Genomic DNA, 14,076 nt, shown 5'->3' on the forward strand with positions numbered 1-14,076 from the left:
TGGTACCTAGAATGGTTCTCCCATGGGAAAGCCCCATGCATTCTCTGGCTGCAATTCACTGTCGGTCCCATGACTTCAGTGTAAGAGATGCCTATCTCCTCAGAAGTTACACAAAGTGGTTATTTTGAGTGCTTACGACATTTCCCTTAGTCTTTGGAATTCTATCAAATTGAGGATCATTTATTTTTCCATTGTCTTTCTTCGCTATGGTAATGAAAAACAGTTGAAATCAGGAGGCTGCTGTCCATCACAAATAAAAACTGCATGGGTGCTCGATAAAATGTAAATCCTCAAGCTGAGTAGGGACACATTAGATTGGAATTATGCAAAATTAACATCCATGAACATGGCGATAAGAAAGTAAGTCTCCTCCATTGAGCAGTTTCAATGCCTTCAAAGACGGGAACTTCTAAGAGACTCTGGGAATGTAAAATCGAAATTCTGTATTTTGGATGATTTCTGCCCCCTGCTGGGTATATGGAGTAGAGCTTTATACTCTGCCACTTGTTTAAAAAGTCTAATTTTTTGAGGATGTTTATTTATTATAACAGAATATACCCGATTCACTAAAATTTTCCTGAGTCTCAATTTTACTTTGAAGAGCATACTTCTTTTTTAAAAACCTAATCTCCTTTCTTAGCTTGTTTAATAGTCTTAGTATTCTTTAAAATGGTAAATTTATAGGTACAATTTTCCTTGTTATATTCTAAATTTCATATCAATACAATCATGATATTTTATTTTCTTTGAAACAATTCTTACCTTTCATAATATTTTAACAATTGCTCCCAAGAAATCCTCTTAAGGATTTTGGTTTTTGAAAAATATTTCTGACAAATGAACATAGGGGAAGGGAAGGAAATATAAAATAAGATAAAAACAGAGAGGGAGGCAAACCATAAGAGACTTAACTCTAGGGAAGAAACGGGGGGTTGCTGGAAGGAAGACATGGGGGGGTGTGGAGGGAGTAGGAGTGGGGTACTTGGGCGGTAGGCAGTAAGAAGGGCACCTGATGTAATGAATGAACACTGGGTGTTATATGCAACTGATGAATCACTAAATTCTACCCCTGAAACTAATGATACACTATTTGTTAACTAAATTGAATTTAAATTTTAAAAATTTTGGAAAAAAGAAAAATATTTCTGGTTTGCTCATGGCATAATGTGACTTTATACATATTACATATACATCCTAATGATTAATACCATGTTATGAATATTCATTCCATAGTTAATATTTCCAAAGTGGATATATTGCTTCGTGTTAGTTTATGCAATATCATCTAAGGAAGATTCCAGCACTAGATTCATGGGAGAGGGCAAGAATGAAAAATAGGTCTGTGGGAAGCAAAAGTACATGTAGAAAATCCATGGGCAGCAGATTTCCCCTTTTACTCAAAGACAAACCCTTAGGCTTTCACTCAGTGCTTTTTCTAATAAGCCAAGTTCCTGGTTTTCTGTTACCAGTAAATAAATATGAGAAAGGATACCAAGGTTAGCCAGAGAGTAATTAATAGGAACCATAACAATAGTAATAGAGTTTCTGAGAATGAGAGAAGAGTTTTCAAACTATTAAAAAAAACAAATACGTCCTGATTGAGAAATCATCACAGTGTTGTAGCACAATGATGTATTTTCAATACATTATGTCTAAATGGTAGCAATATATAATACATCCAATATATTGGGGGCGGGTGCCCCACTGGTTCAGTTGAAAGAACATGAGACTCTTGGGGTTGTGAGTTCAGGTCCCACATTGGGTGTAGACATTACTCAAAAATAAAATCTCTTTTAAAAATAAATAGATAAAATAAATAGATAGATAGATAGAGAAGTTAGGGAAATTTTTACATTTTAAAAATATACATATTTTTTACTTTTTCACTTAATAAAAACCTTTTAGGTATTTAGGAAATCTACATCACCTGATAATTCCTCTTAATGAGGCATCACTGAATTTATTTCATGAATTGCCAATTAATGTTTTTTTTTTTCTTTTATATTTCCTTGGGAAAAAATGGTTTTATTTTTCTTGGCTTGCTTTAGGATAATTAGCAGGGTTTATGGTTGTTGTCATTATCTTATTTGTTTTTTTAAGCTAAATTAATTAAAGCACAGCATTTAAACAATCTCAGGATGGGTATACAGTCAGGAGACCAGTAACCCCCAGAATGCAAAAAGTAAATACTGAATAAGAAGAAATTCTGATGACGTGTCTATTTACCCTATAAAGGTGTACTTGTGCTTGCATGCCCTAAAGTAGGTAATAATATGTATCATTTCTGGGTCATTGATTGCTTCAACTACCTTCCCTTTATAGAAAAGATGACTACGTCTAATAATAGCTCCATATACCACAGCATACCAACAGCGTACACACATACACACATGCATACACACGTACACCATATACTTCCCTGGTCTATTTCTGTACTCTCTTGATCCTTTCTTATTCAGAATACTTAAACTACTCACTGAAGAGTGCTTTGGAAAATCTTGGATGGATATTCATAAAGGAATATTTTTTCAGAGGTTTGCCTTAGTAAAAAGAAACAATTTGGGGTTTAACATTTTCAGTGATAATTTGGGTTTGTCATCTGGACAGGCCTCTTTATGATAAGATTCCTGTAGTTTCCTTAAAATCAGGCATAGAGAAATCCATTAGCATCTCTTCTAAATAACGGGTCATTTCTCTTTCTATTTTTTTTTCTTTGAAGACATGACAATGGATGAAGTCCGAGAATTTGAACGAGCCACTCAGGAAGCCACCAACAGGAAAATTGGCGTTTTTCCACCTGCAATTTCTATCTCCAGTATCCCCCTTCTGCCTTCCTCAGTCCGCAGTGCCCCTTCTAGTGCTCCATCCACGCCTCTCTCCACAGATGCACCAGAATTTCTGTCTGTTCCCAAAGATCGACCCCGGAAAAAATCAGCCCCAGAAACTCTCACGCTTCCAGACCCTGAGAAAAAAGCCACCCTGAATTTACCTGGCATACACTCTTCAGATAAGCCATGTCGGCCCAAATTAGAGTAATTTCATATGAATATCATGGGGTTTTATATTTTCATTTGGGTTTTTGTTTTTGTTTTTGTTTTTTTTTAAAGAATCTTCTGATATAGAAAAAGACTGCTTTGTCCCTCGAACATGTTCCTTCGATCTGAGTGTGCATGTGGTTAAGTAACTTCACATATAATAGGATTCCCTAAGTATGCCACACAGCATCATACTAGATGTAAACTGTAAGACTGGCAGAGGACAGAAGGAATCTTCTGTAGCCACAGCCAGAAACCAGGGAGGAAGAAGCCTTGTTGTTGAACATTTGATGAGGTCGGTGTGGACTTAAAGAGTAAATCAATGAAAACTTCGTGCCACTGTGTTAGAAGGTGTGGTAAAATAGCAAAGTCAATCTCCTCTCATCAAACCTGAAATTCTCAAAAATACTCTCAGGCATCATATACGTAATTGTTAAATTTCAAACTGCTCATCACCAGTACTTGAAGACTAGTAGTTAACTGAGATTCCTATTTTGGTTATAGTCTGACTCAGGATTTGGGGCCTAATTAACTCTTTAAATTTTTTGAAAATTTTAATTATCAACCTATTGAGGCTCCAAGTGCAATTAATGATAACTTATTTATACCTTTCACAGAATTTAATAAAGATTCCACTTGTTTCCGTCTTTTAATAACTTTCCCCTCTGTGCCCTTGTGGCCTCAGAAATCATTCAGAATTGCCTGGATGAATGTGACCATGACTGGCTGATCTGGAGATGATTTGGTTTAGGAAGCAAGAGGCCCAGGTGAGGCAAACATCATGTTCCTCTACCGGTACCAACAAACCTTGAATTGTCAACTTCTATCATCCATTAAGATTCTTGGCATTTGCAATGAATTGAGTAGAACTCATTGACTATTTGCCCATTCAAAGAAGTTCAAGGGTAGACTAAGCTAACAGGACTTTAACCCTGTCAGAATGTCTGGTTTGGGAACCCTGAAAGAGAGAACTGTCTCCCATCCCCCCTCCTGGTATTACTTTTAATAATATCCAGATTTCCCTGGAACAGATTGCCCAGCACCAGACCTTAAAATGACTGTTGTCTCTCTTGCCCTTACTTGAAATCCAAATATTGGGAATGTCGCAGAAGAGGAGCAAAGACTGTCGAGTGAGAGGAAAGAATGAGCAAAATTGCTGACTCTATTTGTAGAGTAAAAAGGAGGAGCAGGAAAAGATGTCCCTCTGTCTAGCTTGCTTTTCTGCAAGTAGTGGTAATGCAAGATTAGAATCCAGGTTGACGGGAAGCAAGATCGTTCAACCCAAGTGGCAGAAAGCGAACTCTCCTTTGATCTAAAGAGAAAAATCTGCCACCATCGCGCCTCACTGCCTTTAAATGCAGAAGGAAGGGCAAGCAGAATCTAGCATTTACTTTTGTCCTCCAAGAGAGGAAGACAACAAGGCAGTTGGGCACCTCCGAGGCCCCAGCTAGCCTTCCTGACCATAACCTCCAACCTCAGGAAAGGGACCTTCCCAAAACACAGATTCCAAAGGAAACAACATAAACCAAGGAGCATGTCCTCCTTCCCACACAGCCTCTCAGCCAGTGGACCCTGCCTGCTCAGCACGCTACATAGTGTCTTTCAAATTGATAAACTTTCCCATGGTGCAGGCGCTGGTCCCACGAATCCAGCACCGAGTATTCTAAGTCCTACGTCAGACTGTCAAGATCATTTCTTTATCTACAAGTTGCCATTTCGCTTAATAAATAAACCCAGAACTCAAAGGAAACCGGTTGCAAATAGTTTAGATCAACAGTGCATCTCTTCCCTAAGAACGACAGCATCGTAGTAAGAGATCTTTGCATGGTATAGTAGCATGATTTCTGCTTGTGGGAAATCTTAATCTTCTCGAACCCCATGGACTTCTCAATCGTCCCCTCTCCACACAGTAGTACTTAATGAGAATGTTTGGCTTTAGAACACAAAATTCTACTTTCAGAAGACACTGACATAGTACATGTATTTGCTTACCATTTGCCGGCTGAAATCAGGATGGGGTGGGATCATGATTTTTGCATAGAACAGATTTATTTTGTGCAGGTTGTAAACACGTCTGGCACCTAGTTCTCCCATTAACGCCATTGCCATTTTTCCTTTTTGTAAAGTAGCTTTTGCTATCAAGGTCAACGATGCTGTATGCTTCAGAAAGCTAATTTCTGATTTCCTTCTGTGGCTTTTTTTTTTTTCTCTTGTAGCCAGTTCAATACCACAGACATCATTTTCAAAGCTGCCGATGATAGCGTGATTCTTAGCCAACAAATGTGTGTGCTCTTAAAGTATGTTCAGTTTTCCCTGTCTACATGTGGTTGTGTGCATTTAAACAGGGTGGGGGGGGTGCAAATATTCCTTTAACTGCTTTGAATATTTAATCCAGTCATCACAAGGCATAAATGACTTCAATATTTTATCTGTCTTAATTTTCAAGTGTCATTTCATATTCTCCATACATGAGTTTGTTTTTTGCGGGATACAAGCTTGCGATGAATGTGTATATAGAACATTAATAATTCCTATAAGGATGGAAATTCAAAGGTTGCATGATGGAAACTTAGAAGAAAAAAAAAGCTGAAACTTGAATTTATTAAGCATGTTTGGGGAAAAATAGAATCTTAACTCAGTGCCTCTGTCTGCAATGTGGAAACCTTCAACCTTGGTCACCAAATTGTATTATACCTGTATATATATAAATATAGCATAGTGAATCAGGCACCACCAGTTTTAAGTCTCTGGTAGCCAAATTAAAATAAATAATCCATAGAATAACACATATGTTCACCCCATCTTCATCTCTGATGTTAGTGGAGACCATCAAAATGACCATAAATGTCATTACCTTGGGTGGATTTCAAATTACAAAATGCTCCTGTGCTTTTCGTTGACTGTAATACAGCATCGTTGCTTTGGCTGTGCTTTCCCAGGATAAGAAGGTCTCAGTGTTTTTAGTGCATAAACTTTATCTGAGGTGAGCTCTGAAGACCATTTCATTTTCCTACTGTTGGGCTGAAATAAAACAAAGCAAAAGAAAAGCATAACAACAAAGGAGTCTGTGACATTTTTCCGTTACCACCATAGTAACCCAAACAATAGAAGTTCATTGGTGAACTGATTTACAAACCCTTCTGCTTTGGGTTTGCACCTGTGTGTGGGGAAATGGTTTTAATTTGGGAGTATTTATTAACCATGTTTTGGATTGTGAAAATAAATCTCTAAAGAGCGCAGTTGTGAACAGACACTTAAAAAAACACGAGACCTCCAAAAGAAATATGTGGTTTTCTTTCAAGACACTGTAATAAACAGTGACCTAAGAGAAAAGATTCTGACACTTCTCAGGAAGTCATTTTTCCGTGAAGATTTCAAGGCTAATGTATGTATGTGGATTTTTCAGTTTTACTTAATTTAGCATCCCTTCATGGCTCAGAAACAACAAAGCCACTGGCTGGCTTAGGTCAATAGGAGTTTTACTTTTCACAAGGGCCAGAGTATAATTTAGTCACATATAATGTGTACTCAGATAATCCAATCGAGAACAATTGTCTGAATAGTTTTAGTCCCTTTCAGAACATCTGACTCTGTAGGCTAGGTGACAGACAACCTGCCATCTGAGCCAGAATTCTTGAAACAAAACAAAACAAAACAAAAGGTCTGTTTAGTGACTGCAATTGATCATAAATAGGCCATTTAAAACTATTCATTCTTGCTGAAACTGAAGTGTAATCAAGAGCACAGTGTTGGCATGCAGAGGCAACATGTCCCAGGTTCTTCTGTGTTCTCCCTTCAAAACAATCTGTTTGCATTTGAAATAGAAGTGTTCAAGCTTTTTAGGAGTTACTTCAATAAGAGAATGTGAATATGCTAAGAACTTTTCAGATGCTGTTATTAATTATTTTATTGTTAACAAGTGCTTTAGGATAAGCCTCTCCATGTTTTTGCTTAAAATTGGGAGTATATCTGTTGAATTGCAAGTCTCCCTTCAGTTTTTATGTATCACCAAGAAGAGATTCTTTGAGCCATTGTTCTGCCTAGGCCACTTAAATGTAGCTTCAAGTGTCACTTTTAGGGTTTACATTTCATGCTGGGATCTTGATTAGTTGCATATGTTGAGTCAAAATACCACTGCCACTGCCGAAGGACCAAGTTTTGGAACGCACAGTGTTATAGACTACAAGCAAAGCAAACAAGAGTTGATCCTCACACATGCCATCCTTCTGTGTCATTTTATGGCTGTTTTGTGTTTTTTTTTCCCCAGTTATTTATTATTGTTAATAACTTACTTTTTCTTACATTCTGTTGTAAATAAACTACAAAGCAATCTTCTTTCCAAGTGTAGTTTCCTTCTCGCTCTCTTTCTCAGCCATTCTCAGGGGAATGTTGGCAATTGTGAACTTGCGGGTTGGTGGGAAAGAAGTTGTCAAGGAAGAAGGAATAAGCTAAGGGCTGGTACTTAGACCCAGTTCTTGGGATCTCGTATGCAAAGAAGGCTGGCCTGCTAATAGGCCTATGGTGCCTTCAGGGCCTGGGTCATTGATAGGAAAAGCCTGGATGCCAGCTCTAATTATCCAGCAAAAAAATATCCAAGGTGAATCTATAACCTGATGGGAGACACAGACTTACCTATCCATTAACAAGTGTATGATTCCCCCTCATCAAATGTGAGGCTGTAGTCTGAATGACCACCAAGAAAAATCTCCCCAAGGGAAGCCATAGAAAAACCACCCCAGAAGGACACTAGATTCTCTCCTTTGTAGGGTGGACCAGTCTAAGGTGAGCTGCAGTCATTCTGATGTGGTTCCTCCATCTGAAGAAGCTCCTGTCATTCACAAAAGGGTCCCCTGGGGATGGGTAGAGGACAGAAATGCTTTACAGCTCCTTGTTCTTCTGCTACATATCTCCCAGTCTGTGCTCTTTCAAACCTGAAGCTAATGTCAACATCCATGTCCTGTCCATTCACCTCTGATTGCATCAGGCCACAGCTTCATACAACAGTGCACCATAATGAAGCTTCCTACACTGAAAACTTTCCTGAAATCATGCAACTGAGCCAATGAACTAAAACATGCTTGCATTTATAGCTCTGAATTTGCCAGTACCACCCCCACCCAACTTTTAATTCTCTCCTCCAAACACACAAACTTCACAAACACAGTTGCTGGCTGACTTTGAGCCAGCAAGCTCAGGTATAGCCAGCCTGGCTGTTTATTCCTGGGGCCAAACTTTATAGGTTAAGTATTTGTTTTTTGTTTTTGTTTTTTTTTTTTTTTAATTTTTTATTTATTTATGATAGTCACACAGAGAGAGAGAGAGGCAGAGACACAGGCAGAGGGAGAAGCAGGCTCCATGCACCGGGAGCCCGATGTGGGATTCGATCCCGGGTCTCCAGGATCGCGCCCTGGGCCAAAGGCAGGCGCTAAACCGCTGCGCCACCCAGGGATCCCCCTATAGGTTAAGTATTTGGATGCTTAATAGTAAATACATAGATGTTTGTAGTTTACCAGTTTACTAGTACTGCTTTTAATTACAGCGTTTCTTGTTTGAGTATCACTCTTAGATTTCCAAACACCCACATTCTTTTCTAAAATTCCCTTCAGTATATTCCACTTGGGATTTTTTTGCCTCCAACCTCCAGCTGTATCTTGGCCTCTCAAGTTCAGGATAAATCATGTATCCTTCCTCTAAGCCCTGTTCTGAAATATCCCTCTATGAAAATGTTCCTCTCAAACCTGAAGCTTTAATGGCTTTGGAATAACGATTACCTGTGTGCAGACGTGTGTGTGTGTGTGTGTGTGTGTGTTTAATGCTATGTTAGTTGATCCAAGCAAGCTCTAGTTTCAAGTTCATTATATTGACTTTCTCCACTTATTAGCTCTCTAATATTCCATGCTCTTATAAATTCCTCCTTTCTAAAACATGCAACCTAGTAGGATATCCCATTCAAATCCAAGTGTTTAATTACTTCTGCCTCTGGGAAAATTCAAAACAGTCTGGTACTTTGCCCTAATGCTCTGGCTCTGGTCCCTCAAGGTAAGATGTAGCCAAAGAAACTGGACATGGCTTCATATCCTACTGTATATGGCTGTTACAAACAACAACATTACTGAACTGAATTAACATCTGGAATTTAGGGTATAATTATGTTTACCAACTCTGCACTGAAGGCAGACAAAAAGACTGGAGTTCATCATTTTCCTTCCTTTAGCTCATAGAAGGGAGATTTGGCCACTCTGTCACTGGAGGGTATTTGAGGGCAGCCCTGATCTCAACCTTTGTGATTTTTTTAAAATCTTAATCTTCCAAAATAACTTTCCTGCTCCTAAGGGATTCTACATGCAAGATGCTGGCAGTTTGCTACTCGTTAGCAACCCTTGAGAATCATTTTGTGATCTTAAGCACACTGGTGATTACATCCAGAGCATTCCAAAGATAGCTTGCTGCCCTCTATGCTCCATCATTAAAATCTGGTCCTCAGTCCTAATGTGTGCTGTGCCTCTTCTCAGAACATAACTTAAAAATTGAGAAATATTTCTACAAGCTTGAATTTCCCCACACTCATCTTAGAGTTATTCTACTTACTTGCATTTTGCTAAAATCTGTTCTATAGACCCAAGGACATGAGGGTTTTTCTCCATATTCATTAAGTACTTTGGAATTTGCTCTTTCTTCTGTGGAAGATAATTCATAAATGCATACCTTCAAAATGCTTTGAGGATCTTGAATTGTTTTATAAGCACCTTTACATTTGATATATAGCATGTTTATCAATTTTCAGAGCTATGTAATATTCCCCCGGGTTGGAAATCCATAGTTTACTTAAATATGCCTTTATTATTTGGCACTGAAGTTATTTTCTGGATTTTGATATGATATAGAGTATTGTTAGGAACATCTTTATAACATAGTTTGTGTCTTCTTTTTAATTATTTGTCTTGGGTAAATTCCCAGAAATTGAATTACTGGGTCAAAGGATATGAATATTTTTATGACTTGGAGTATTTACTGCCAACATCTCCTCCAAAGAAAATTGCACCAATTTACAATTCCACTGACATCTGAGTGAGAACATTTGTCTTTTTAAACAAGTATTTACAGTTTTAAAAGTTTACTATTCTCAACTTGTTAAGAAATTACTAGCATCCAATTCCCATATAAGTCCTTTGCTGGTTTAATGTATTAATACTCTCTTTTTGGGTGCTCATGTGATGAGCAAACTTAGACAAAGAAATTCTTTCATTTATTTAGATGTTCATTGCCCTCCCTAACTTACTGCCTCAGAAACATCAACTGGCCACTGCAAAAAAAAACAAAAGGAACTGCGTTTAATTGAATAAACAAATATCAATTCTCAATCATTTTTTTTTCATGCTTTCAGTGATAACATGGAATGCATCTTTACTTAAGGATTTCCTGAAAACCACCATGTAAATGCCAACAAGATTTTTCGGGTTTTTTGTTCTTAACCAAGAGAGAATGAAAGTAAAAACTCAAGTTCACCGTTATGTTCAAATCAGTGATTTCCTTATTCTAACAGAACCTTGGTAAGGACAGAGCAGGATCTTTTCATGTAACTTCTTGGAAAGAATGTGATGATAAATTGCATATGTGCTCCAAAAAAGGATGGCAACAGTCTGTGCGTCATCCTTTCTTACTGAAGCCATGTGAGAGCCATTCCTGGAGAATAGAGAATTCTCTTCAAGGAGAATGGTCATTCCTCACACATAACAAGGACAAAGTATAAAAATCTACCCTCAAGGGGCGCCTGGGTGGCTCAGTTGGTTAAGTGTCAGCCTTTGGCTCGTGTCATGATCTCAGGGTCCTGGGATTGAGCCCCATGTTGGCTCTCTGTTCAGCAAAGGGAGTCTGCTTCTCCCTTTGCCCCTGCCCCTCCCCCTGCTTGTTCTCTGTCAAACAACTACATGAAATCTTACAAAAAATCTACCCTCAAGGTAGTTCCCAATCTGACTGCAGTCTTTGTTTTTGTTGTTGGTATTATATGTATGTGTTAACTTTTTATTTTGAAATGATTATGGATGGCACATGAAGTTACAAAGAAATGTGTTTGGATGTCCTGGTTCACCCTTAACTTGGCCTCTCCCAGTAATAACAGCTTGTATAATATCCTACAATATGACAACCAAGAAATTGATACAATCCTACAGCTGATTCTACAGCTCTACATGCACTAGTTTGTGTGCATAGTTCTTTTTTAAAGATTTTTAAGATTTTTATTTTATTTATTTGAGAGAGAGCATAAGCCAGGGAGGAGGGGCAGAGGGAAAGGGAGAAGTAGACTCCCTGCTGAGCAAGGAGCCAAACTGAGGCTGGATCCCTTGACCCTGGGATCAAAACCTGAGCTGAAGGCAGACGCTTAACCAACTGAGCCACCCAGATGCCCCAGTGTATGTGTAATTCCATGCAATTTTATCAGTTGTGCAGCTTCATGTAATCACCACTATATTCAAGCTACAGAATTGTTTCATCACCAGAGGACCCTCTTGTATTGCCCCTTCACAGACACTGCCTCTGGCTCTGCCTCCCCAAAAATTTTTTACTTTTAAAAACAAAGGAAAGATTTCACTAAGGCAAAGAGCCATATCATTTTTTTCCCACTATAACATACCACTGCTCTCAAAAATTTTTCGGCTATTTTTAAGCTGTGGCAAAATACACGTAACCTAAAATTTAACATTTTAACTATTTTTAAGTATACAATTCAGTGGCAGTATTTTCACAATATACTTGTGGATGCAACCATCGCCATTGTCCATTTCCAGAACTTTTTCATCATCCCAAACAGAAACTTTATCCATCAAGGAGTAATCCCTGTCCGTTGCTCCCTCTAGCCCCTGGTAGCTTCTAGTCTACTTTCCAGTCCCTATGAATTTGCATACTCTGGTCACTTCATATAAATGGAATCATACAATATTTGTCCTTTTGTATCTGGCTTATATCACTTAGCATGATGTTTTCAAGCTCCATTTATGTTAATAGCATGTATCGGACATTTTATTTTTTTAAGATTTTATTTATTTATTCATAAGAGACACACAGAGAGAGAAGCAGAGACACAGGCAGAGGGAGAGGCAGGCTCCATGCAGGGAGCCCAATGTGGGACTCGATCCCGGGTCTCCAGGATCATGCCCTGGACCACAGGTGGCGCTAAACCGCTGAGCCACCCGGGCTGCCCTGTATCAGACATTTTAAAGGCTTATAGTATAGTAGAAAAATCTGATAAGCTGATAACAATAGAAACAAATGTTCTCTAATGCTGTGTGATGTTTGGCAACTCACTTCATGTTTCTGAGCCCTCATTCATTCAAGTGTAACAATACCAGTAATAACAGGTGGCTTATATCGTATCTCAATGGCAAGTATATAAAAATAAGATTGCCAACTGGTGGTGGAGCTGCTGCTGCTGAAACATTAGAAAAAGAGCCCAGGTGGCTCAGAGGTTTAGTGCCACCGTCAGCCCAGGGTGTGAACCTGGAGACTGGGGATCGAGTCCCACGTCAAGCTCCCTGCATGGAGCCGGTGTCTCTGCCTGTGTCTCTGTCTCTGTCTCTGTCTCTCTCTCTCATGAATGAATAAATAAAATCTTGGGGGGAAAAAAGAGAAAGAAAGAGAAAAAAATGAAAAAGAGAAAGAGAGCACCTGGTGGCTCAGTTGATTAAGTATCTGCCTTTAGCTCAGGTCATGATCCGAGTCCTGGGATTGAGCCCCACATGGGGCTCCCTGCTCAACAGGGAGTCTGCTTCTCCCTCTGCCTCTGCCCCACACTCTTCTCTCTTCTCTCTCTGTCAAATAAATAATGTCTTAAAGAAGAAAAAGGGAGAGAGGGTACAGGTAAATTGAAACAGAATCTCCATGAGAAACAGCAGGTAATTCATGAGAAAAACCCAGAGCATGGCCAGTCCCTTGAACCCCATGATTACATAAAGCTTTTATTCTGAGTTTATTTTGAGTGAGTCTCTTCCTTTCAGACACAGTGGGTAACTAAAAGCAGTTTAAAGTACATTAAAATGTCCTTTCTAGGGGCACCTGGGTGGCTCAGTCAGTTAAGCATCAGCTTATGGCTCAGGTCATGATCTTGGAGTACTGGGATCCAGCCCACGATGCATTGGGCTCCTTGCTCAGCGGGAAGTCTGCTTCTCCCTCTGCTTCTGCCCCTCCCCCTGCTTGTGCTCTCTCATCCTCTCATCAAATAAATAAATAAAATATTTTAAAAACTGTAATAATAATATCCCAAATAGAAATTATGATGTTTCAAGAGTAACATGAAATATATTTCTGCTTGAAAAGAACCACACAGGGCAGACCGGGTGGCTCAGTGGTTTAGGGCTGCCTTCAGCCCAGGGTGTGATCCTGGAGAACTGGAATCGAGTCCCATATTGGGCTCCCTGCATGGAGCCTGCTTCTCCCTCTGCCTATGTCTCTGCCTCTCTCTCTCTCTCTGTATCTCTCGTGAATATATAAATAAGATCTTTAAAAAAGAAAAAAAGAAAAGAACCACATAGACGAAGTTAGATTTGCAAAACCTTCTCTGTTCTTTTGCATGCAGGTTGTAAAATAATTATGTTTTACTCATGTAAAGATAATTAAAATAGGGTGCTTGGGTCATTTTTTAAAAACCTGGCTAATTCATATTATCTGGTGGATCGATAGTGTGTAGACTCAGATTCTTTTGAGCAATGTGACATGGTATTGTCAGACTATAAAAATGTCAAAAACTTCTTTTTTCCTAATATGCTAGGTCTAATTTACATCTAAATGAGAAAGCTTTTTCACATAAGACACCCTCCCCAACCTGATGAATAGCTTTTGAGACAGATCTGATTAATACACAGAAGTTTAACTAGAAAAACCAACATTTTGTTAATTGGATTTGCTAAGCAATACCACTGCCTCAGCTGAAACTCTTCAGTGATTTAAGTAAAATTAAACCAAGTGTACTCCAAGAACCATACATATCTTAAGCACAAGCCTCTTAAAATCTGGATCCAAATATGAATTAATTATTTTAAGTGTTTTT

General features: G+C 38.7%; 1 protein-coding gene across 3 annotated transcripts in view; it reads left to right on the forward strand.

Annotated features, from left to right (window-relative positions):
* PITPNC1 (phosphatidylinositol transfer protein cytoplasmic 1) overlaps nucleotides 1-7,377 on the forward strand; it is a 257,577-nt gene extending 250,200 nt beyond the window's left edge. For 2 of the 3 annotated variants that reach the window (XM_038546821.1, XM_038546820.1), the window contains one exon: nucleotides 2,720-7,377. In XM_038546821.1, the coding sequence (XP_038402749.1) occupies nucleotides 2,720-3,036 (317 nt within the window). In that variant the 3' untranslated portion in view covers nucleotides 3,037-7,377. The remainder of the gene's footprint in view (nucleotides 1-2,719) is intronic. The other variant, XM_038546822.1, reaches the window with a different exon arrangement.
* Nucleotides 7,378-14,076: the final 6,699 nt, after the last annotated feature.

Source organism: Canis lupus, chromosome 9, assembly GCF_011100685.1.
Source record: "Canis lupus familiaris isolate Mischka breed German Shepherd chromosome 9, alternate assembly UU_Cfam_GSD_1.0, whole genome shotgun sequence".
Taxonomy (NCBI): domain Eukaryota; kingdom Metazoa; phylum Chordata; class Mammalia; order Carnivora; family Canidae; genus Canis; species Canis lupus.